At 50.2% G+C, this 24,167-nt stretch overlaps 8 protein-coding genes across 8 annotated transcripts; 4 read left to right on the plus strand and 4 right to left on the minus strand.

Annotated features, from left to right (window-relative positions):
* Positions 1-111: 111 nt before the first annotated feature.
* BO79DRAFT_234704 (MDR family MFS transporter) lies at positions 112-2,136 on the minus strand (the record flags this gene model as incomplete). Its single annotated transcript, XM_025684399.1, has 4 exons — positions 1,806-2,136; positions 1,716-1,745; positions 1,233-1,665; positions 112-1,178 (listed from the first exon to the last, which is right to left on the minus strand). Exons 1-4 carry the CDS (start codon positions 1,989-1,991, stop codon positions 112-114), a joined length of 1,716 nt encoding a protein of 571 aa, XP_025544614.1. The 5' UTR covers positions 1,992-2,136.
* A 552-nt stretch (positions 2,137-2,688) lies between these two features.
* Positions 2,689-4,473, minus strand: BO79DRAFT_224240 (beta-glucuronidase; the record flags this gene model as incomplete). The annotated part of the gene is made up of 1 exon (XM_025683655.1): positions 2,689-4,473. One exon carries the CDS (start codon positions 4,471-4,473, stop codon positions 2,689-2,691), a length of 1,785 nt encoding a protein of 594 aa, XP_025544615.1.
* Positions 4,474-7,382: 2,909 nt separating this feature from the next.
* Positions 7,383-7,782, plus strand: BO79DRAFT_250403 (uncharacterized protein; the record flags this gene model as incomplete). Its single annotated transcript, XM_025685814.1, has 2 exons — positions 7,383-7,671; positions 7,745-7,782. 2 exons carry the CDS (start codon positions 7,383-7,385, stop codon positions 7,780-7,782), a joined length of 327 nt encoding a protein of 108 aa, XP_025544616.1.
* Positions 7,783-9,528: 1,746 nt separating this feature from the next.
* On the plus strand, positions 9,529-14,439 carry BO79DRAFT_250404 (acetyl-CoA synthetase-like protein; the record flags this gene model as incomplete). Its single annotated transcript, XM_025685815.1, has 4 exons — positions 9,529-9,539; positions 9,599-10,426; positions 10,486-12,412; positions 12,472-14,439. 4 exons carry the CDS (start codon positions 9,529-9,531, stop codon positions 14,437-14,439), a joined length of 4,734 nt encoding a protein of 1,577 aa, XP_025544617.1.
* Positions 14,440-15,529: 1,090 nt separating this feature from the next.
* On the minus strand, positions 15,530-16,411 carry BO79DRAFT_268128 (uncharacterized protein; the record flags this gene model as incomplete). The annotated part of the gene is made up of 4 exons (XM_025687094.1): positions 15,530-15,734; positions 15,800-15,898; positions 15,948-16,047; positions 16,101-16,411. 4 exons carry the CDS (start codon positions 16,409-16,411, stop codon positions 15,609-15,611), a joined length of 636 nt encoding a protein of 211 aa, XP_025544618.1. The 3' UTR covers positions 15,530-15,608.
* A 306-nt stretch (positions 16,412-16,717) lies between these two features.
* Positions 16,718-18,108, plus strand: BO79DRAFT_268132 (glycoside hydrolase family 27 protein; the record flags this gene model as incomplete). The annotated part of the gene is made up of 2 exons (XM_025687095.1): positions 16,718-17,421; positions 17,486-18,108. Exons 1-2 carry the CDS (start codon positions 16,818-16,820, stop codon positions 18,106-18,108), a joined length of 1,227 nt encoding a protein of 408 aa, XP_025544619.1. The 5' UTR covers positions 16,718-16,817.
* Positions 18,109-19,936: 1,828 nt separating this feature from the next.
* On the plus strand, positions 19,937-22,299 carry BO79DRAFT_234705 (putative C6 transcription factor; the record flags this gene model as incomplete). Its single annotated transcript, XM_025684400.1, has 3 exons — positions 19,937-20,653; positions 20,715-21,274; positions 21,324-22,299. The coding sequence occupies 3 exons, from the start codon at positions 19,937-19,939 to the stop codon at positions 22,297-22,299; spliced, it is 2,253 nt and encodes a 750-aa protein (XP_025544620.1).
* A 105-nt stretch (positions 22,300-22,404) lies between these two features.
* Positions 22,405-23,912, minus strand: BO79DRAFT_213378 (glycoside hydrolase family 88 protein; the record flags this gene model as incomplete). The annotated part of the gene is made up of 2 exons (XM_025683205.1): positions 22,405-23,694; positions 23,766-23,912. 2 exons carry the CDS (start codon positions 23,910-23,912, stop codon positions 22,405-22,407), a joined length of 1,437 nt encoding a protein of 478 aa, XP_025544621.1.
* Positions 23,913-24,167: the final 255 nt, after the last annotated feature.

Raw genomic sequence — 24,167 nt, forward strand, 5'->3', positions numbered from 1 at the left:
TTATGCTAGAAATCGCAATTATTGTTTAGCACACTCAGTGGAATAATGGCAATATAATGCGCGCTAATTATAGCCATATGAATACTCAAGATTAGAAGTGACGTGTGTACCCTATGTATCTCCCCTCTCCATCTCTCGTTCCTCTATCTCCTGACCAGTAGCGTTTCGATGCGCATCACCCAACCGAATATCACGCAAAGACAAACTAAGAAGAAACCCCACCGCGGCAACAGCAGTATAAAACACCCACACCCATCGCAGCGCAGCCGTCAACGCATGGAACACCACCGTCCGATCCTCGCCAACAGGTAGTGTCTCCACAATCGCAGCAGCAGCCGTCGAAGCCTCTACAATCTCCTGCGCGACCGTCTCCCCAAGCACCGCGGCCATCTCTCCGCGTTGCCCGCTTACAGCGCGCGCGTACAATACTGACCCCACAACGACAGATATCGCGGCAGCCAGCTGGCGCACGAACGAAAATGTTCCAGTACCGCGACTCAGCTCGGCAGGCGTGGTGTTGGCCTGCAGGGCGATCAATGTAGCTTGGAAGTTAGGACCTATGCCGAGACCAGCGACAATCTGAAAGAGAATAATGCGCGGCCAGGACTTGGTGGCGGGGAGGTCGATGAATAGGCCATAGCCCAGGGTGGCGAGGAACATGCCTAGGATGATGGCTTCGCGAGAGCGGCCGGTGGTGCGCATGACGAAGCCGGCCAGGCCGGATGAGATGGCGAGGGCTCCTACCAGTGGGAGGAGGTAGACGCCGCTTAGTAAGGAGCTGGCGAGGAGGATGTTTTGGAAGTAGACAGGGAGGTAGAAGCAGGAGCCCAGGAAGACGGTGGAGTGGCAGAAGTTAATCAGTAGGATGGTGAGGTTGTAGCGGTTGGAGAAGAGCGTTGTGGGGATGATAGGGATCTGTGCGACTCGGGCTTCGTAGATGAGGAAGAGGCCCGCAGTGAGGACCCCGAAGATAAGGAGACAGATGATCGTTGGGGAAGACCATGGATAGAGTGAGCCGCCTAGTTCGAGGCCGAAGAGGAGCATGAGTGTCGCGCCGACGATAAGGCTGAGGCCGATCCAGTCGAGGGAGAGAAGGCCGGTTTTGAGAGGAGTGAGAGATGCAGTGTGTAGTTTGAGGAAGAAGAGAAGGCCAAAGAAGGCAAGGCCGCCGATTGGTACTGAAGATGGGGTTTAGAAGACTGGCGTCAAGAGAACTGGGGGATAGGACGAACAGTTGATATAGAAGCACCATCGCCAGGTCGAGTAAGTTGTGAACGCGCCACCGATAATGGGTCCGATGGCACCAGCAATCGCCCAGGTTGCGCCGAAAATGCCTAGATAGGCTGATCGGCGACGCACGTTGAACATATCCGACACGCAGATATTGGCTAACACAGTGATGCCGCCGCTGCCTACGCCTTGGATAGCGCGGCCCGCGATGACCATATTGACATTGATCGCTACACCGCATATCAGACTGCCACCCAGGAACAGTGCGACAACTGTCATAAGGATCGGTTTGCGGCCCCAGATATCACTGATACGACCCCACAGCGGCACACAGGAGGCATTGGCTAGCAGATACGACGAGGCGATCCATGTGTAGGCGCTGTCGGAAGCTTTGAAATGGGCGACCATCTCTGGAAGAGCTGTGGAGACAATGGTCTGTGGAAGCGTAAGGGATTTGCCAAGTATGATCGGTTTTATTGACCTACAATGTCTAGCGCTGCTAGGAAAACACATAACTACACACGAAGATTAGGCAGTGCACGAGACAGTGACGGTGATTATTTGGATATGCGTACACTCAGGGATGTCATCACGACTGCGACCCTTTGTTTGCTCTGATGATCAGTGGGAAAGACATCCTCCGCTGTTTCAGTAGAAGTGTCTTTTCCCGCATCATGCTTGACATGATTGGAGAGGATGTGGTCCTCTTCTAGGTGTTGGTACTGTCGAGGAGAGTGATCTTGCTCTGCATTGACAGCCATGAAACAGAGACTAGCGTGAAGACCAAAAGGAAAAAGGAATGTGAGGGCCTCTAGGGGAGAGGAAAATGCAGTAGTAGCAAAACAAAAAATATGAACGAGCGGGTAAGACAAAATGATGTCAGAAAATCAAATAATGAAAGAAAAGGTGTTGTGGGATAGTCTTCTACAGACAGATGGCCACAAGAGTCCAGAAGACTCAATATGTAGGCAGCACTCCTTGACAACTTCAATGGCAGCATGTGGGGAAATAGATCGATCATAGATTTGCACAACGTCATGGCTATTCTGGGCTCTGATCGCGATGCTGACCACTGGTTGGATATGCCTGTGTTTTAGGGTGGAGACAAGGAGGAACATCAAGAAAGGGGCAGGAGAGACATAATGGGGACCCAATTGGATGGATGTCCGGCTCATTGTTTTAGACTAGACTACTTACTGGCCGATGAGCCGGTCGGCAAAACAACAAAATAATTCAACGCAAATGGCCTGCAAATGTGGGTCCAGCTCCTTTTTCCTGACTGGCATCGTGCCATGTGGCAATAACGCCGGAATTGCCAGTAAGCTATTGGCATCGGCCCGTGCCGTGAGATGGAAGGAGAGTTGGCGAAGATGCTTGGCTTTCTAGTCGGGTATTCAAGTACCCCAAAAAGGAGCCAAGACTGGCGTTCCTGCCCTTAAACCCCATGGTATACGCTACCTATATAGGCCTCCATCGTTTTCTCAAAGCCTGAGCTGCAGCCTTTGGTTTCCTATCCCTCGTAAAGACACCCTTCTTGTTACCATCCACCCTGCTGACCCCTACAGCCGCCTGAAAGTCAGCAAAATTCCAAACTTGCTCTCCCACCACTGACTCCACACGGTCAAACACCCGATGATACATGTCGAGCAGTTCGACCTGGAACTCCTCGCTCCACGGAAGCCCAAGCACAGAATGGAGGCCAGCTATAGTATCCGCCCCGTATTCTGTCATGACGATGGGCTTGTCGTATTTGCCCTCCCAGCCCAATAGCTCCTTTTCGAGAGCCGTCTCTGCCTCCTCAATCTCGCCAGTTTGGGTATACCACCCGAAATAGCGGTTGAGACAGAGAACATCAAACATGTCCGAGATTCGATCAAGCTCATAGGTAGCATCTCCGTAGTTTGTAAAACAGACGGGACGGGTGGAGTCAAGCTCGTGGGCCAGGGCAACCAGTGGCGCGAAATACTCACGAGCTCCTGCCTCATGCGATGCAGGCTCATTAGCAATCGACCACATGACAACGCTAGCGTGGTTTTTATCTCGAGCAATGAGCTCCCGGATTGCTTGCTTGTGAGCTTCGCGCGTCTTATTGTTGATTCCTTCCGGGGTGAATGTCTGCTGACTGTCCCCGCTGGACTGACCAGCCCCAATGGAGTATGACAGGCCAACGGCGGGTGTCTCGCCAATGACAACAATTCCGTGCCGGTCCGCGAATTCCATCACTTCTTCGGCGTAGGGGTAGTGTGAGGTGCGGAATGAGTTGGCTCCCATCCAATTCATCAGCTGAAAATCGTGGACCATGTACGCTGGGTCGTAACCTTTGCCGCGCACGTTACTGTCTTCGTGTTTCCCGAAGCCCGTGAAGTAGAATGGCTTGTCGTTGATGAGAAATTGGTTCCCGCTGACTTTGACTGTGCGTACACCCGTCGCAACACTATAAGTGTCAATTATACCGTCGTCCGAGCCCACTATGCTCACTCGAAACTGGTAAAGATATGCATCTCCCGGATGCCACAGTCTGGCAGAATCTATGGTAACAGTACCACGAGTACCTGATGCCTCGGCAACAGTCCTTCCATCCTCATCGACCACGTTTATCTTGATACGCTCTGTCGTTGAGTTTGATACTGTGACAAGGTAATCGATCAGCCCGGTTGTGCCGTCCACGTTAGTGACAACTCTGATGTCCTGGATGTGCTGTTTCGGAACAGAGTACAGCGAGACGGAGCGTGCAAGTCCAGCATAATTGAAGAAATCATGCTGGTAGACCTGTGTTATTTTACCTGTATACTCCTCCACCTCGATCCTGCCGGGAGGGATAGTCTCATGAGTCAGCACGTTACTTACGGCGATAGTCAGACGGAAGCTATCACCCGCAGACACGAGACCCGTGATATCTGCTTCGAAAGGTGTGTAGCCACCCACATGCTCGGCGACCAGATGATTGTTGATATAGATACGACCATGGTGCGTGGCGGCCTCAACGCGCACGAGATATTGCTGGTGTGACCAGCCACTGGGAACAATAGCCTCGCGCTGGTAGTAAACCCATCCGACATGGTCGTGAATCTGACGATCGACAAAAATATCGTTGTAAGAGGCTGGAACGGGACACTCGAGATTGGTGGCTAATGAGGCTGTCCAGGGCGCGGCCGTCTCATTACCGCTGGATCCGAGAGCAAATTTCCAAAGTCCATCGAGGGAGATTATATTTCTGAAAGGTGTTTGTTGGGGCTTTAGCATTGCTGGTCTCTGCAGGACCGTTTGACGTGGGTGGAAAAATGAGGGTGTAGAGGTTGCATGTTGGATTAGGGATAATATTGACAATACTAAGAGGAACCTCATCTTCACAAAGTCAAGGTAAGTTTATCAGAACTCAGAAGATTTGATCTTGCCAGGAGTAGACCAGTCACTATGGGCGATAGTAACACATCTTTTAATATGGAGGCGGCAATTGACTGCTATGCATATACACACCATCGGCTACTGATTCACTTAGCATGTTAGCTATTTGGTAAAGCCTAATTCTTTTATTCCAACAGTAATATCTAGTCAATGGTTCCTTGGCAGCACTGCCGAGATGCTGCCAAGCACAACCCTCCTTTTCTTCTTTGCGGATGTGGTCCCGAAACGGTCCCGAAAAGGGTCCAGGATGCAGCCAAGAATCAAAGTGCGGAGAAATTAGAGTGTGCGGTGCCCACGGACCCGATTAGTACTATAATCATCAATTGCCGATTAGTGGTGAACTAAATGGGGGTTTTGTAGAGCATGGTGCTTACAGTCATGCCATCAGTGGTTCATCCGTAACCTATACATACCATCTAACTGTGACTGTATCAGGCTCTCTTGTTGCATCGTGTACCCTTCCGAGGGCACGAGGGCACCGTAACCATAACAATAACTAGAATTAGACTAATGTATTTCTTGCCCAGATGACAATATTCGCTGCTCATTCATCTGTAAACTTCTTGTTTAGCTCCATTACGAATATTCAATCCTCCCATTTGCGTCGGCATAGCGAAAATAAGACTAACATACCTGGACCTCCAGTTGAATTCCCAACCCTTGGAATGACAGACGGAGCTTCACCGGATGTATGGATACTTAATGAACAAAAGATTAGTATATCGTAACTTTTTGAGTTTACTGCCCATCCAAGCTTCTTATGAACTAGTACGTGAATACGAAACCAACGTAATAGGAACATGATATCAGAGAAATGAGATGTGGCATTCTACGATATAAAGAAATTTTTGAGACCCAGATTAACCTGCCGGCCTTCACAAATAGACGCGCAAGGCGGCAATGAGATAATAGAATGAGAAGATAACAGATACAGTGAAGATAGGTATATTTGGCGTTCACAGAGAAGCAACACTGTGCAAATTGATGAGCCGGGGGGAGGGGGATGAATTGGCCAGACTAGTTGACCACGGCCGGTGAAGATAAAAATTCATCCATGACAAGCGGTCTCAACGTATTAACGCACATTTCTTGTTCGCTGATTAACGCAACGCATTGGACGTCACTACGTAGAGAGATATTACATTCACCTTTGACCCAATATACGTAAACAAAAGTGGGCTATTTAATCCACCCCCCAACCCCACGAACTGGTTTTTGCCCCTTTCCCAAAACAAAATTGTGGAAAATCCCTATCGCATGAGATGTGCCTGGGCCTTGTCTATATATAACCTGGGACTTCCCGTCAACGTCAAATACTCTGGCATATATAAACGTCTTTATCTTGTCGATCGGAACCTCTCTACAATCCCGCATCATCGCTCTCAATTGTGCACTTTTTGCATCCTTACAGGAATGGCGCAATGTCAACAACCTCTCCCCCAAATCCAACCTTTTCTGACAATAAACCGGCTTCAAAGAGGAGCTCTCAATTGACGCAGCAATTATACTTCTGACGCGACTGAGTGAGATCTCGAATATCGAATCTCTTATTCCAGCCATCCTGCACCACACAGGATAGACCTTTCTGCCATGCTCACTCATCCTCGGTGCAAATATAAATGAGCTGGCAAGTTATATATACTGAGCAACTTCTTGACACAGTGATACTTCGTTGCTAGCCGCTTTATTGTGGGGTTTTCATCATATTGTACATATATGATTACCATCAGGATAAAAGCGCGACTGGAGAGCCGCAAAAATGGTTGACATTCGGAGATTGAAATGGGGATAATCCATGCTGACTAGGAGGGAGGGTTATGGGAGAGTTGATGAGGGAGCACAGTGACTTCCAACTGCCCTTCTGTGATGGATCAATTTATCCCGTGTCTGATGATATGTTATGGTGAGTCGATAATACACAGGATAGCTGCTGCCATTGATGCTGACTGGGAATAGCTGCTTGATGGTGCCTTGCTGGGGGCTGACAACTTCCAGAATGAATAAACAAAGATTTCATGTTTCTTGTCCACTTGTTGTGACGTCGATATCTCGTGAACACTTGCTTGCTGTGGCAGGGAGATCAAGGAACGATCAGACATGCAAATATACAGCAGCAGTACAGCTTCAAGCTCAGCTAAGACACTGACTACCAGAGAATGCCTTTCGGGGAGGTTATTTGTGGATGCACTATTATCTTTACAGACATGTGATTATTATGATTACTTTGATCTGATGATTGGGCTGTGGCACGCATTGGAGCTTGTCTATGAGTCCTAAAGGGTACGTCGATGTATTCACCTTGCAGGAAAGAGCGAAAACGAGCAAACGTTCACCTAATCGTCACATGCTTGCTAACTATAGAGCACCATAGGAGCACACAGCACCATATCATGCTCGCTGCCACACAATGTTCATTGCTCGCTGCCACAAACCGTCTTTGTTCACAACCATGCACTGTGCCTCGTTCACTGCTGCACAGTCTACCTGCTCGCTGCCACACGTTATAACTTACTCGCTGCCACAAGCTCTCTTTGTTCACAACAAGAAATTCTGCCTTTCTCGCTGCCGCAGAAGGATTCTACTTCATAGCCTTCTGTATATAGCCCACTTCTGAGGGAATTGGTCCATGTTCCTTCACGAATGGGTTTGCCTCCAAGGTATAAAGCCTGTCTCCTTCCCTGTCGTTTGGCTTCCTTTCCTTTTTCTCCCCCAGTTCTCACTGCTCTTCTGAGACATTGGTTGTAACAATGGATTGGACGGAGTTGAATAAGGTTGCGATTGTCGCAGGTCTTATTTGCTTTGCTATCGCTCTCAAGAATGAGGGCCCCAAGCTTCGAGAATGGTATCGCAAGCTACAAGAAGCCAGAGCTGCTCAGCCGGGCGCCTCTGTCTTCCAGCAGTTGGCAGTGATTCGTTCGCCGCCTCCAGCTTTGCTGCTGATCCATTCACATTCAGCGATTGAACTCAACTTCTGGGAGAATCAAGGTGCCTTGGGGGAAGGTACTCGTCTTGAGGACTCAGGAGAACGGGGAGATCGTATGTGGTATGGATATGACGCACAGTGGTAGTTGCGTACATCTCGTTGGCTTGGGGATTAACCTCTTTTTAGAGCGCTTGGCGGAGTTTGGGGACGCCCACCGGCGATGAGTCTACCCTTCTACGTAGGGCCGGTGATTAGTAGCCTTCGGGCGAAGCTAAGATGGACTCAGGATTCGGATCTATTTAGATCGAATGAAATTATTTGCAGAATACTTCTTCTCTTCCTGTCCTATCAAGTAAAGTTGCCTCTAGTCATCTTCAGTGAGCGACCTCTATGCGGTGCAACTATTCCATCAGCGCTTCTTAGATGGGCCTAATACCTTTGTATTGCACTATATAATATTGAATGATACCTTCCTTAGTCGCCTTTAGCGGTAGATGTTCCAGGATCTTAAATCTAGTATCTTTTTGGTCATTATTAAATTCTACAGAGCTTACTCCTTTCCTCTTGGATGACCGTTATATCAGAATCTTCCCTTGTACGCCTGATCCAAGAGCGACAAACATATAGTATAAATGCACTACCAGCTTTATTATTTGACGGATTGAGCGTCTTGATCATCGGTTGTAAGATGTGTAATAGTATTGTCCAGCTGCCCCGCCAGTAACTTCCTGGGAGGCAACTTCGACGAAGCGGGTATAATTACGCTCCTCATACTCGACCACCTTCTTCCAGTTCTACGAATATCTACATCGATAACAAGAAGAAGCAACTTGAGAAAAAGCGAGAGTCCTTCATAAAGTTGGGGATGAGATGCCAATTTCGCGGCGACAAGCAAGCAATACCTTCACTCGTAATTCTTCCATTATCGAGAAGTCGACGTATCCACGCCATGCACCAAAGATAACTGAACTTTATCATTTCCTACACAACGGACTAAAACACCTACTGCCTTGGCGCTTGTCACCAATCACGTCTACAGAACTGAGAGCTGCAATCTTTGGACAGCTGACCAAAGCTCAAAATGTCCTCGCTGATCAGACTTTGACGTTTATGTTCGCGTTTATGACTCGCTTGATTGACGAATCTGATCGAAGTTAACACTTCTAATTAGAGAAAAGGTATCACGGGCGATGACACAGAGTCCGAAGTCAAACAGCGAACTTGGTGGCCAATGATTTATCAATTTTCTAGGTCTTCTGCTGCGGTAGCCTACCTGCTAAGAAACTATGGGCTATAACCCTTAAAAGAAAATCAGCACAGCCAAACCTTAAATGAAGGTCACTGTTTCCCAGAAATGGGAGACCGAGCAAGAGCAATGTCATGCCAACGCAGAGCTCAGGGTGGGACAACGCAGTGGTCATCGAGAGGATACAATTATTTCCGGGCTGTCGATCACGCTATGTGTACAGAGACTGTTGCATTGCCTAGTCAAAAGATCCCTTCGGTACTCAATTTCGGGAGATATCAAGCAGCCCATTACCTCCAATGCAAGGCGGCACGATCATAGGAATTCGATTTACATGGGGCAGACGTAAGACTACGTGCACCAATCACTAAGGTCCACGGATCACAAGTCACAAGTGACGGTATCTTTCTGGCAGCCTAAGATCTAGTCGGTGTGAAAGTCCCTGCACCTGAAGCATTGCCCCTAATTTTATCGCGATCTGTCCGCAATGGCGGGTGAGATCGACGGCGGTGTGGCTTGCATATGCATATGACACTACACTCTGGGGTTCTCCAAGGGGATGGGACCGGCCTCTCTGGCTTTCAGGAAGGGTGGCTATTGTTCAGACATAAGCGACGGACTACCAGGCTTGCTGCGCACACGCAAAGTATCCCTGGCTCTATTATAGCCATCCGTCTTACTGATACGAATACCTCTTGCTAGCTTTGCCGATGTCCTTGTCCTCATGGCGAGCCTGTGCGTTGAATGGAGCTCCTATATGCGCTACACAGGTGCTGATCACGTAACACTCACAGAGTACAGAAAGAATTACAAGAGCAGTGTCAACCATCGCCCAAACTCGCATTCCTCCAGCTTACCGAACCGTTATACGGGGAGAGTGGAACTTTGGCATTTCAAGACCTGTTGCGACGCTACCAAAAGCACTGGAAAGAACTACCAGAGGCAGCCAAGAATGGCAGCTCGTCAGACTGGGTGGTGACAGTTGATCATGTTCAGCAGAGAATAAAGTCGGTTATGCCCCATATGACCGAATTCATCTCATGTGAATCCCGGCAGCCAGCCCTCCTGGAACCCAGGTCAGGCCGCGTCATATCACACACAGAGGTGCGGGAGTTCATAGAAAACTTTGATCTTATGCTCCCAGACTCAATTTGTGGGAAGCCGCGGGTGGCAGTCGTTCTTCCCAACGGGCCTCTCCTGGCCCTGGCTTTACTTGCGGTAGCGAACCGCTATACCGTTGTGCCGATGGCAACTACAGCAGCCCCTGAGGAATTAATGACTGACCTTGACGCGGTCGGGGCAGATGCAGTTCTCATGCTTGAATCGGATACGAAACGGCTGCATAAAAAGACGGAGTTACTCGTCTTCACAGTTCAACCCGAAGATGACTTGACTTTCAGTGTTACTTGCACAAACTGCTCCATTGAATCGTGTCGAGCCCAGCACGCTCCCAATGGTCCGGATGAACTCGCCATCATTTTGGCCACGAGTGGCAGCAGTGGTAACAAGAAGCTAGTTCCTATCACCATGTTCAATCTTCTTGCCAGTGCAACATTCGTGATGGACAGTCTGGAGTTGACTCCTGGATCTCGCTGTTTGAATATGATGCCACTCCATCATGTGTATGAGCCCCTTCGTTACTACACAGCGAATGCGAAAAGGTATGTACTGACATAGAAAGCGGCGGTATGATGCGAAATTTGTGGGCTCCCCTTGTGGCAGGGGGTATGACGATCTGTTGCTCTCAATTTGATCCGAACCTCTTCTGGGATATGGTGGAAGAGCATCGCCCAACGTGGTACTACGCAGCACCAACGATGCATGAGATGATAGTAGCCGAAGCTGCACAACGGGTTGAATCTATTAGGAAAAGCACTATTGCAACTATATGCAACGGGGCAGCAGCACTGCCCCCGAACCTCGCACAGCAGCTCGGAGACATATTTCAATGCTCATTGTCACTCAGCTATGGAATGACTGAATGTGTACCCATTACTGCACCACCTAAGGCCGGCCGCTTCAGTCGGCCAGGAAGCACCGGACTGGCCGCGGGGCCAGAGCTAGCAATTTTTCACACGCAGCACACGCAGCAGCATGCCCCTACTGGCTCGGTAGGTAGGATCTGTGTCCGAGGCCTACCTGTATTCCCAGGTTACCTCATCAAAAATGGACTGGATCGGAGCTCGTTCACTTCAGCAGGGTGGTTTGACACGGGTGATCTCGGATATGTTGACGAGAATGGGTGGCTCTATATCACCGGGCGGACGAAAGAAGTCATCAATCGCGGAGGGGAGACGATATCGCCGGTGGAGGTCGAGGATGCCATGGTATCAGCTTCCCGAGACCCGTCATCGAATATTTTTGGCCGTATCAGGGAGGCTCTGGCATTCCCTACTCCCCATGATGCCCTTCAAGAGGTTGTTGGTGTGGCGATTGTAACCCCAGCAGGTCGCATGAGGCCTGATCTTCGCCAAATTCACAAGGCTCTGAGGGAGCGTCTTCATCAGCCCAAATGGCCTGTTCTTTTGGTTTACATGGATGGCCTTCCTAAATCACGCAACAAGTTGCGACGCATCGGCCTAAGTCAAAGACTGGGTCTGGAGACATTGACAGATCAAGTTCCTACGGCTGAGCGGCACTACGAGGCACTGTGTCCGCCGGTGGATACACCTGTCAGCGTATCCATCACTCGAAAACGATGCGAGGTCAATTTTCGCTTGGTGGAGGGATATATTGCGCAAGTTTCGGGACTGTCGGAGGTATTTTTGCAAGTCCACGCGGACGGATACCCCCGAGCCATCATCTTCAGGGACGGGACTGGTGATGTCTCGCCGGAGGAGATCCTCGCCAGCCTCCCAGAGCTTATGCACGGATATCTCATTCCCAGTAGATTGGACGTGCTAGATGGTCCTATGCCACGCAACACACATGGGTTGATTGACGAGGCTGCTGTGCAAGCCAAGCTGACTGCACTGCATCCAACAGCCACGTCAAGCACGCAGCAGCAGGTATCTAATCTCTTCGCAACGGCACTCAGAGCTGCCCCGGAAGATATGACTCCCGCGACCGACTTTTTCGAGTCGGGTGGGGACAGTATGAGTGCGGGCCAGCTTATCTCCAAGATCCGGCAGGAGTTCCGGGTGCCTGTGGCAGGGGATGTTCTTTTTCAGCATAGTACTGTAGGCGCCATCACGGCCATTATCGAGGCAGCGATCGCTGATTCTGAGACACGTAAAGTTGAAAGTCACGAGCTTCCAGGTTGTCGAGAGACATATAGCTCCACTCATCCATGGGTGTTATTCCTAAATTTTGTTCCATCTGTCATTCTTTACCCAATGCTTCAGGCGCTGCGCTGGTCATTCTTGGTTTATCTGCTCTCTGAAATATCGACACGGTTTCCGCTGCGTCCGAATCTCTTTGGACGGCTGCTTGGCCTCATCCTCATCCAACTGACTGTCCAGCTGTTGATGGCAATTATCTCCCCCCTAATAGGGATCGCACTAAAATGGCTCCTTGTTGGTCGATACCGCGCAGGAATGTATCCAATGTGGGGACCGTACCATATGCGGTGGTGGCTGGCACAGAAAGCGCTCCAAGTGTGTGGGAAGGTATGTACTGAATCGTGATCCTTCCCCGTCCACAGAGTAAGCTGACCAAGAGATACCAGGGTGTATTCGACCGTTATGGCAGGAGCCGAATCTGGTACTATCGAGCTTTGGGTGCACGTATTGGCCGCAATGTCTTTATCGACGAATTCACGGCCCTTGGGGAGTACGATCTCCTTCACATCGGCGACGGTGTGGTGCTTGAGAATTGCATCTGCCGTCCATTTGCGAGTGAGCGCAATACTTCGATGCTGCTACAGCCCATCACCATTGGAGCCAACTCTTATGTGGGCCTCCGATCGACCGTGGTACCTGGGACCACGCTGCCCCCCAGCACGTGTGTCGGCGCCAACTCGTCCACCTGGGAAGTCGACGATGCGGACGAGTCCAACCGCGATCAATATTTTGCCCGGGATATGCAGCCCCACTGGATCTGGCATATTTTGGTCGTGGGGTGGCTGCAGCTTCTTGTACACTTCGTGTCGGAATTGCCGCGCATCGCAGGTTTGCTCCCAATCGTAAGTCGCTACCCGGCTGTCGCGGACGACCGTTTGCGACACACCGTGTCTTGGCTCACCAGCCGGACTCGGATCGGCTACTTCCTTCTCATGCGGCTCTACTCTGCTGTGGCGGGACCCTTTGCGTGGTTCCTGGCGGTGCTTGTAATCAAGCGCGGTTTGGACGCAGTTTGTGGTCGGCCGTCGCGAGGCCCTATGAACAGACTGCGTTCGGCTCAGAAGGTGAGACACGCGGCCCTATACGCCATCCTTCCGCAGGGGGACATCTCCCGCCTGGCGCAACTGGTAGGGCCGCACTACGAGCTGGTCTCTGTGGCGGTACGGCTGTTGGGCGGGAGCGTGGGGAAACGTGTATACTGGCCACGTACCGAGTTGAAACTGATCCCGGACTTTGACCTGGTGGACATCGGGCACGACGTAGTGTTTGGCTCCCGGTCGTGCCTGGTCACGATTGACGGGCTGGGCAGGGACCCCATTGTTATCAAGAATGGGGCCATGCTGGGGGACCGATGCGTAGTCCTTCCGGGGGTCACCATTGGGACGCGCACGATGGTTGGCTCAGGCGCATTGCTGCGGCGAAACGGCTCCTATCCGGACGACAGCGTCTGGACTGGCAGCAAGCATGGTGATGCCGTCCGCTTCCCTCAGCTCAGGGGGAAGGGAGATGGTACCAAGTATACTGAAGATGGGGAACACAACACGACAAGGCCGTTCGGGCGCGCCCTGTACTTGGGAAAGGCAAACTACCATGTACTGGGCCAGGGGCCTATCGTTGGGTACTCCAGCTTTATGGTTGCTTTCACCGCCGTGTACTCAATGGCTTCGCCGTTGGCAGCGTTGCTCGTGCTGAGTCGTCTGCTCCCAAGGGAACTGACGGCTTTTGAGATGCGATGGTGGCGTCCTTTTGCCGTGTATGGCGTATTATCAGCAGTCATGGCGGCAGTGGCTTTAGTCCAAGGGATAGTGTCGTTGGCGATTGTTATCGCAAGCAAGTGGATGCTCCTCGGACGACGACAGGAGGGGTCCTACCCCTATGACCGCAGTAGCTATTGCCAGCGCTGGCAGATTCAGCGCACCATCGATATGCTCATTGAGCATTCCTTTGGCGGGACGGGCATCCGGTCGTTACTCAGCGGGACGGCGTACCTCAGCTGGTTCTACCGCGCGATGGGGGCGACGATCGGGGCAGATTGTGCGCTGAGCGCAAACGGTGAACCGCACATTTTTCTCACGGAGCCGGACCTGGTGACACTGGGGGATCGGGTCACAGTAGATGATGCCAGCCTGGTGTGCCATCTCAACACGCGTGGGGATTTTGAGCTGCATCCGCTTCGAGTGAGCGATCGGAGTGTGATGCGCACCGGGTCTCGATTGTTGTCAGGGGCGTCGATGGGGAAGGATGCGTGTTTGTTAGAGCATACGCTCGTGCTGTCGGGGGATCATGTTGAGGATGGAACGACGTTGCAGGGCTGGCCGGCGGAGGAATTTAGGGGGGATCGACTACGACCGTAGACTATATGCCGATTGTGCGGTGAGGAGGATATATATTAGTACTTGCAAGCTGGTGGGATCTGGGTTGGAGGTAAATTGAAAACTCTAAGTATTTCTAGCGACCATCTACAAATCACCTCCTTGAAACCGGCGGCTCGTAATAAGTCGTTAGGGCGTGCACATTCAGAACTCTAGTGGACTGGACAGTTCTGCATTTCAAGTTTCTTTCCTTAGGTGGCTGTCACCCGCCCAAAATCTCACAGATGCAGAGCTGCAGTTCAAATCATTCCTTCGTCCATAACACGACACCATGTCTCTCATCACTCATGGGATCTGACCAACCCTTTGCCCTGAGATATATTTATTTCAGCCTTCACGCCCTAACAACAACCACACCAAGTTAAGATAGAGATGAAATGTCCATCTCAAAACATCCAGCCCGGCAGAATACGCTGCAACACACTACCTGCAGCAGCATCGGGGTGCGGCAGGTGGCCCAGCGGATGATCTGCGCACTTGCGCACATCCGCGGGGGTGACGCCTTCTGGGAGATCGGCTGGGTCGATTTTCATTACTCCGAGGGAGCCGCACTCTTCTTCGGCACTGATATCGGTGGATAGGGCGGTCGTGGCATAGATGGTGAGGAGGAGGAAGGTAGGTGAGGAGTTTCATTTTGAGTGCTTTTCTTCGAGGATGGTGGGATGAATTAGGTTTGCGAGGGTGGAGGCAGGATAGGAGCTGGTGAAAAGATTGGGAGAAGATATAAGTTGTATTGTTTGGGTTTTCTCAACTAGTAGTGGCGTTAGGGTGAGGAGTTGCTTGTTGATTTATAAACTGGAGTTGCCAACAGAAGACGTGGCCGGATTGGCCTTGTCCGTTGCCTGATGTCTGTACTACCTGTTTCTTTGCTCTATGGGCTATAGTAGATGCCTAGACTTGGTGGTCCGAGTGAACGGAAAATGCCAGTGACTCATCGAAAGTACCATGGTTGATTTGGTAGGTTTTAGCTTGGAGCTCCTTATCTACAGGGGTATGATTCCTGTGAATAAGTGAAACCAACACTTGGTGAGATTTGATTAGTTTATGAATGTCTACTTAGTGACTCTTGGCAGGGTCTGTACCATAAGATTATACCGTGACAATGATGAAACTAGGATAAATCTAGCCAATCTGCAATTGGCTGACTGAGATCAACAATATGAAAGCTGAGGATTCGAGCAACTTCCTGCGATGAACGTTTGCGACATCCGCGGAAGATCGGATTCGAAGATCTGTGCTGATGGGTCTAGGATACGGTCGATGATGTGCACCACGCCCTATGTCAATAATTTATTAGACAATTATTGTTCGATGGTCTTGCAAGGAAGCAGTGAATGCGTACACTGGTAATCGGAATATCTGATTCCACTACACTTGCCACTTGGTTGAGAACAACCGTTCCATCCTGTACTTGCGAGCTCACGAAGAGGTAGGTGGCAGTCTAATCTTAATATCAGCTATATGCATTATATCTGGATGGGTATGTTCACCTGGAATCGCTGCAATGTCTCATTGAAACTAGCTGATGTGAGCTCGGAGTTAGGCACATAGTGGTGGATGATAGTGTTCCCCAGCCACCATTTCCCTTTTCTAGGCGGATTTAGCGACAGCAACCCAAGTACAATAAATATGATCAGACATACGGAGTCGGCTCGAAGCTATCAAAGTATGCCCCGGTATACTTTTCAAAGGCATTGTTATTCGGCGCAAAGAATGTAAATTTCCAGTCTGGATGTGTGTCAAACGCTTGTGCAAATCCGCCAAGTTCATCGATCTTCTGAGACAGGATGCTCAAGTCGGACCGAGATTTGATGAAATTTAGAGCGGTCGTCACATTTGAGGAGCTGGAGGCTACATAGCCGGGGATGTTTCGGTAGTTCAGAGGGTCTGTTTTGGCCGTTACTAGACTGCTCAAAGATAGGAGGACTAGTGCTGGGAAAGGTGAGAATTTCATGTTGGGACTCCCAAAATGTTGCTAAAACAGCTTCAATATATGATATATGGTGAATTGGAAGAAAATAATTGAAGGGTCCATGATTAAGAACTCGGGCAACTTGTTCAGGGTTACTAGTAGTAGTTTGGCCGCTAGATCTCCCGGAGCATCTCCGCAACCCCATCCGCCAAACCCGTCCAATGAGAATATATCACTCGGCTGAAAGGCTGCAGCTCTATTAGCTGGTAACTCTATTCTACCTATTCCCTTTACTACGGCGGGGAACCCGGACAACTACCGGAGGTTGCATAGTTAGCCACCGATGGAGAAACGAACTTGCTACAAATAAAACTTTTATAATTGCCCCATAAACGACTCCTACTCCTCGGTTACCTCAGCACACAGCTCCAGTATAACCAGCAGCACAATGGGACGCAATTGTCAACTCTTCTCATTCCGCTTGGCCATCGTGGCGATTTTAACCTTCGTCCACTCCGTCCTGGGCGGCACTAGCCTGGCGCAAAAACCTCAGATGGGCTGGAACTCATGGAACGCATTCAAAGCGACGGTAAACTATACGATAGTCCAGGATGTTATGGAGCGCTTCGATACCCTTGGACTAAAAGAAGCAGGCTACGAATACGTGCTGCTTGATGACGGATGGGCAAGCTACAATCGCACATCCGACGGGTATCTTCAAGCCAATGCAACGTCCTTTCCTCAGGGAATTAAGACACTGGCCGAAGAGGTACATACTAAGGGCCTAAAATTAGGCCTTTACGGAGACAGTGGACACTACACATGTGCGTGGAGACCAGGAAGCTGGGGATATGAAGAAAGAGATGCCCAAACGTTCGCAGGTTGGGGCGTGGACTATCTCAAGTACGACAACTGTGGCGGATTCCAGTCGATGACGGAGGCCCCTCAGATCCGCTTTGGGGCAATGAAGAATGCGCTCGCACTTTCGGGTCGAGATATCTTCTATTCCGTGTGTGGTTGGGGCTATCAGTTCCCTTGGCACTGGGGAGGAGGTGAGATACATCCCACAGACAAGCCGGTCTTTTACTTTGAGATACTCATTTTATCTGCCTGCAGACATCGGCCACTCATACAGAATGTCTGGCGATATCACGACAAGCTTCACCAATGAAACCGAGTGTCAGTGCAAGACTGCCTACTGTCTTAACACTGGATATGCCGGTTGCTCAGTCCTGACGATCATCAATAAAATGAAAGAAATCAGCCAATATCAGACTCAGGGTCACTGGTTGGATATGGATATGCTCGAAGTCGGAAATGCCAATTTCACACTTCACCAGCAACAGACACATTTTGCGTTCTGGGCGGCGCTGAAATCACCCTTGATCATTGGGGCTGATCTCAGTAAGCTTTCCAATGATAGCTTAGCCGTGCTCACTAATAAGGCAATCATCTCCATCAATCAAGACGCTCTTGGAGAGCCTGTGACGTATAAAGAGGCTCACAGTAAGGAAGGCCTCTTTCAGGTATGGGCTGGAAATGTCGAGGGGGGATATGTTGTGCTTCTTTTGAACGAGAAGAGTTATCCGCAGACTGCGTCTCTGAGCTTTGCGAGTCTTGGGCTTGGCTCGCCTCAGAAGGTTGTTGAACTTTGGACGGGGAAGACTTTGCAGGATGCCAATACATTCAATGGAACTTTGGGGTCCTATCAAACTCTTGTGTTTAGAGTGCAGACATGATAATTTGAAGGAAGGTGTGGCTCATATTCTCAATGTTTCAACTTCATCATCACTATTCTCACTACCCTACCTGTAGTACCCCTTTATGTAAACATTTCTATTAGCTATCAAGTAGACTTGTTTGTGCTTATGGTTTGCTAGAAGGGCATTTTATCAGGGGGTGGACGAGACGTCACCGGATGGAGCACTCAGGCTGGAAAACTTAGATTGATGGCATGATTGAAGATTAAGGGGGACTTATTATGCATTCACTACGGGTGTTCCTTCTACCGAATGCATCTCGGTAGGATGATGTGGAGGATATACTTGTGCTACTGATCATGACTGCGTGGGGGCATGCTCCACCTATGGTGCCGGAGTTGGGTGGTTCAGTAGGTCCAGAGCCGGTCACTTTGCAAAAGGGGCGATTGAAATGTCTACAGGAATCAGCAACCCCGAAAGACGGCACATGCAAGGGACAAAGCCGATAGAACACATACCCATGGTGTATGTCGACCACCGAGCTAGATGTGATTGGAAGCAATATAAAAGGTAGGCCGTCAAGGTACCCCTACCGGCATATACCAAGCTTCCCGTATTAGTTAGAGCGTGATACGCCAGCAGACAAGTCAATTATGGGTGACAGATGTGAAGACGGACCATCTCATGCTCCTGCAATCTCGGCTCGTAGTGGTCAGAGTTCATTCCACAAACCTCGTGTCGAGTGCGTTGCATGTTGGTAACTGAGTGGTCCAACCTTCTTTGGCTAGACCCTTAAAACATCCAGTTGATGCTAAATCTTGAAATATGCCTTTGTCTCTGAGAGGTGGACTGATTGTGGGTTGACAGGTTGCGTGGCCTGGTGGATCCCGTGCACAAGGGTTCGCAAACTCACTCTCTTTTCGTTCGCCCCACTTAGCTGTTCTCTGCCTCTACAGAGTGTTCTACTTAGGATAGTCTAGAGTGCATTATAAGATTTTCATGACGCACTCACACACGCGGAAAGGGTCTTTAGTGCCCCCTGCACATACGTAAGTTACCCGCCGATCCTTCCCTGAAGACATGGACCCTGGATATTAGCTGCAGGTGGGTCTGTCTTCCACTCCGCACGAGATACATTTTCCATGCTATACACATCAGTAGAAGCAAACGCTGGAACTTGATGAGAACGAACATGCTAGTTCTGTAAATTTCCGGTGTTATTAGTGATCCTTTAAGTGAGTTAGTGAAGGTCGGAGACCAACCCGGCTTTTCTGTACGATTAGGGCCAGCGCGCCCCAACTCCCAAGACTTGACAGTAGCAACGAACCACTACCTACAGTTGAAAGCGGGAGTTCCTGATCAGTTATCTATCCGAACATGTCGATCCCTTTCCTAATTCCAACTTCTAATATAGCAAATCGAACATTTTTGTTAAAGCATTTTAGGAAAATCTCCGGTGTCGGACACTCGCCGGCAATTACCCCGCCCGCCGACAGGAAGTTGATTGGTGCAGCGCAGGTCTCCATGTCAACTAAGCTCAACGGCAAAGAGGATGTTCCAGGGGTGGCATGACGAGTGCAAAATGCGGGGAAAAGAAGGAATTCCCCATGGGGGCGTTCGTCTTTGAGCATGTGTAGTTCTGTATGTCAGACGTCCCTGTCTTCCTGAAGAAAATATTCCTATCGTGAACCTCAACAACTTCAGCCCTGTCTACCCGATGACTGCAAAATCTCAACTCGCGACATCCAACGCCAGCGCAGGAGACTTGCCGGAAACAACCACCAAAGGAGAGGAGGAAATCCCAGCCTGTCAGTTTTGTCGCAAGAAGAAAGCCAAATGCAACCGAGCGCAGCCTTGTTCGCAATGTATGCGATCAGATGTCCTTTGCGTCTACGATGATCGACGTACTAAGCCCGGTCTCCGAGCTGGGGCGGTTGACCAGCTATATCGCCGCGTCGAGACGCTCGAGAATATGTTTCTGGGCCAGGAGATGCTCTGGCAGCAGATGTGGCAGTCTTTGTTTCCAAACACTGAGGCCCCGCGATCCCTGGCCAAGGGGACCACGGCAGCCACGACCCTGGCGGAGCGTCGAGAGCAGCTGAAGGCTTCAGTACTAGACCCTGCAAAGTTGGCAACAAAACGAACGAGCACAGAAGCAAATACAAACGATTCTGCGCCACCGGGATGTGCTCCTCCCCAAGCCAAACGCGCCCGCGTGGGAAATGAGCTGGTTTACCATGCGGTTGCTCTAGAATCCGAGTCTCGCGAGGCCAGCCCCTTACCTGATGCAGTCTTGACTGAACTCGTCGATTTTTACTTCACCAATATACATCCATGGATACCCATACTACACGTCAAGAAATTTCGCGAGCGGATGCGGTCGCCGGAAGAACGAGTGCATATCAATTGCATCTTACATGCCATTGTCTCTGTCTGTGCCCGCTTCTCACAGAACAAACAGTATGGCGATACGTTGGATATGAAAGAGATCGCCAAGAAAAGTCGACAAGAGGTAATTTTGCAGAGCACCGAAACCTTCTCGGTTGAGAATCTACAGGCGCTGGTGATTGTCGCATTTGAAACAGTGAGCTAGAGGCCCATGCTATGTCTCTAGAGAGAAGTATACTGAATTTACTTTGGAACAGATAAATCGCGGTCGCGGACCCTCGTCATGGTCTATTATTGGCAGCATGGCAGGAACCGTAGAGCAGCTTCAACTTGGAGTAGAGGAAGATGATCTATATCGTGTCAAGGGCATGGGGGAAAGACTAATCAGGCGCATGGTTTTCCTTACACCATCCCGGTCCTGGAGCGAAGCAGAGGAGCGGCGACGTGTGTTCTGGGCCGTCTTTCTCATGGACCGATTCTGCAGCGTCTCCACAGGCTGGAAGATTAGTCTGAGAAATGCAGATGTGAAGCGTCGTCTTCCATGTGAAGGCGCTCTATGGGAGAAGGAGCAGGAAGTCTGCACCCCGTATTTTGGAATCTCTGATATCAAGAACACTACCCTTTCTAATAGTCATTCCGCTACGGTAGATGGCTGTGAAGAGCAGGCCATCGGCGCTTTTGCGTACATCATTGAGGCTACCGAATCACTGGCCCTCGTGACCAACTTCTATCTCCACCACGCCTTTCTGATTAACGATGCCAGCAAGGCACGATTATGGCTGGTAAAATTCAAGGAACTAGATTTGCGACTAATTCAGTGCGTATGAAGTCTTGTCCCGTTCTCTTCATAATGCTGATGCGCGCAGATGGAAAATCCACTTACCTCCTAAATGGCGCGAAGCCTGCGTCCTAAACGAACAGAGAGTCATGGATCCAAATCTGACTCTGGCACACATAACCCACAACACGGCGGTAATCCTGCTACACCAAGGCATTGCATATCCACCAGCGCACTGGCAGAAATGTCCCATTAGACTCCCATCGGCATCCTCCGCCGATACGTGCTTGGAAGCAGCTTCAGAGATAGCAACCATTGCTGATCAATTCTTGTCCTTTTCTCCCATTTTCACGAACCCCCAGTTTTCTTTTTGTCTATTCATCGCCGGTCGCACACTCCTCGCACACGCTAGGCACAATAGGGTGCCACCATCCCCAGCTCTCAACACCTTGATTGCAAACTTGATGGAGATCTCACAGCGATGGACAAGACAGCATGACGGCAGTCAAGCCCACCAGGAGGACAGCCTAGCATTCAAATTCGCAACTAGACTGACCGAAGCCCAACAGAACCGAGCCTGTGTATCTCGTCCAAGCCTGGATATTCGCACAACCGCCTATTCAGATGAGTCTAAGGAGGATATGTACAAGGATCTCGTGAGAACCAACTCGGATGATCCACCAGACTATGAGTCGCTTGGTGGACCATTGCAGCTGGCTCCGTTCCCTTCGCAGCAGTCTACTGGCTGCTCATTCGACCCATTCAGCCTAGCCTTCCCACCGCTGCCACCAGCCTTCCAGCAGGATTTCTCGCCGACTGGTCTAGATCCGTTCTCGTTTTATAATATGCAACTGCCATCGGATCCTAGTATATCTTCACCGCTTGAAACCCGCAGTCATGAGTCAGGTTCCAGGCATGATTCGGAGAGTTCAATGACTAGTCTTATGCCGACAGATATATCGCACCTTTTCGACGTGACATCTAGCCCAGGACAGCGGATTAGTTATTACGGCAATACGCGGGGCCTAACCAAAGACTCAACGACCGACGGAATTGAGAATTAGACCTGTAACAAAACTGCATGATTGATCCTTTTGCGCTTTCACGTCGAACCTTTATATTCTAAGTCTACATTCCAACCCAAATGGGGGGTTTATGCTTGTACCATGCTACCTTTTCTCAAAATCATCAACCAAGTCCATCTCAAGAAGCATGTTTCCAAACAGCAAGAAATAATAATCAGCATATACAAGACCGTGATTCGACCACCTCCGAGGAGCAAATTCATAGTTATTGATCGTCGCGCCCGTCAATATAGTTTCAGAGGCGTTTCCGTCCCCAACTACCTTCAGTGCTTCAAAGCCTTTCCAAGCCTCAGTCTGATGGGTCGAACACTGGTCAGCGTAGACAGGCACTTCCAACGAAGGGCCAGCCTCGAAACGCATAGGGGGATTTAGATACCCTCCAACTGTACAATCAACCAGCTTCATGGCGGCCCGAAGGTAGTGATTAGCTGCGTCAGTATCCTGCAGCTTCTTATATGCCTTATAAAGCAGCAGCATTCCACAAGCGGCGATCATGGCAGCAGAAGTATCCCGTGGTGAGTTGTCAGTAACAGGCGCATCGAAATCCCAGTACGGGACGCCATCATCCGGCAATCTCGCAAGAAATACATCCGCCAGCGCTCTAGCAGTGCGAAGGAACTGCGTCTCCCTTGTCCACCCGAAGGTCTGCACAAATCCCAGAATCCCCCATGCCTGGCCCCGCGCCCAGCAGCTACTATCACTGTATCCCTGGTTCGTGAACTTTGACTTGACTGCTCCGGTTTTGGGATCCAAATTTACCACGTGGAAGGTCGTACAGTCATCTCGGATGTGATTCTTCTGCGTGGTGATCGCATGCGCCCTAGCTATGTCATATAGCCTTGGACAATTTGTTTCTCTCGCTACCCAGAACAGCATATCCAGATTTAGCATGTTATCGATAATGACTAGGAAGTCTTGCGACGGGTCTTTGTATGCATAGCGCTTCGTGATACACTGATCCCAACTGCGGATACACTGTGTTGATTCGCTGAAGCGGCTAGCAAGGGAGTGCGCTGCTAGCACGAGGGTGTTGTATGCTGCTGGGTCCCGATGAAGTGTCCATGCCTTCATTGCCCAGGGGGTGATCATGAAGCCTAGATCGTGGGTATCCTTACGAAGGGCATTTTGGTGCAGGTTGGCTGTCCACCAGCGGCAGAGGTGCTCGTGTTGGAGGGGATGGGGGCGGAGAACGGACTCGCTGTTTGCTTGCGTGGAATGGGGAGCAGGATGCCGGTCGCGGAAGAAAGTGCTGCGTTCTAGGAGGAGGTATAATGATCCTGGGAAGAATCCGGATGTCCAGAAGTCGAGGGCTCGGTAGATGTATGTGGTTTTGTCTTCGCCAGTGTATTCGGGGTATAGAGTTGGAGGGTTTGTCTGTTTTTGTTAATATTACTTTCGGGCTTACTGATATGTATTATATCGGCTCAGAAGATTGTATCACTCACACTACCCATCGCCTTGGATGCGACGAACCAGACCTTTGCTAGGGCGGATTCTGAATAGAGGGCTTCGAGTACTCGCGTCCATTGCTTGGATGGAGGTAGGTCGGAGCCGGTGCCGTTGACGGTCGCTGGGGCTTCGATAATAGACATTGTTCTTAATTTGTCAAGGGACCGATGCTGGGTTAGGAGAAGTTGATCTAATACTGAATACGCAATAAGAGACTTGTTAAGACCTGCTTGTTCCTCTCTACAAGAATTCATTCTCCATTTGTGGAAGTATGCATTCGCAGTCGGGAAAGGATCCGGGAATTCCTCCGCGCAAGAAGTCCATGCCAAAATCCCGTGGATAGGCATTTCGGGCGATCTCCCGGAGTCCCTCCGACGAGCCTACGAGACACCTGTTAC

The sequence above is a fragment of the Aspergillus costaricaensis genome, assembly GCF_003184835.1.
Source record: "Aspergillus costaricaensis CBS 115574 unplaced genomic scaffold BO79scaffold_2, whole genome shotgun sequence".
NCBI classification, from domain to species: Eukaryota; Fungi; Ascomycota; class Eurotiomycetes; order Eurotiales; family Aspergillaceae; genus Aspergillus; species Aspergillus costaricensis.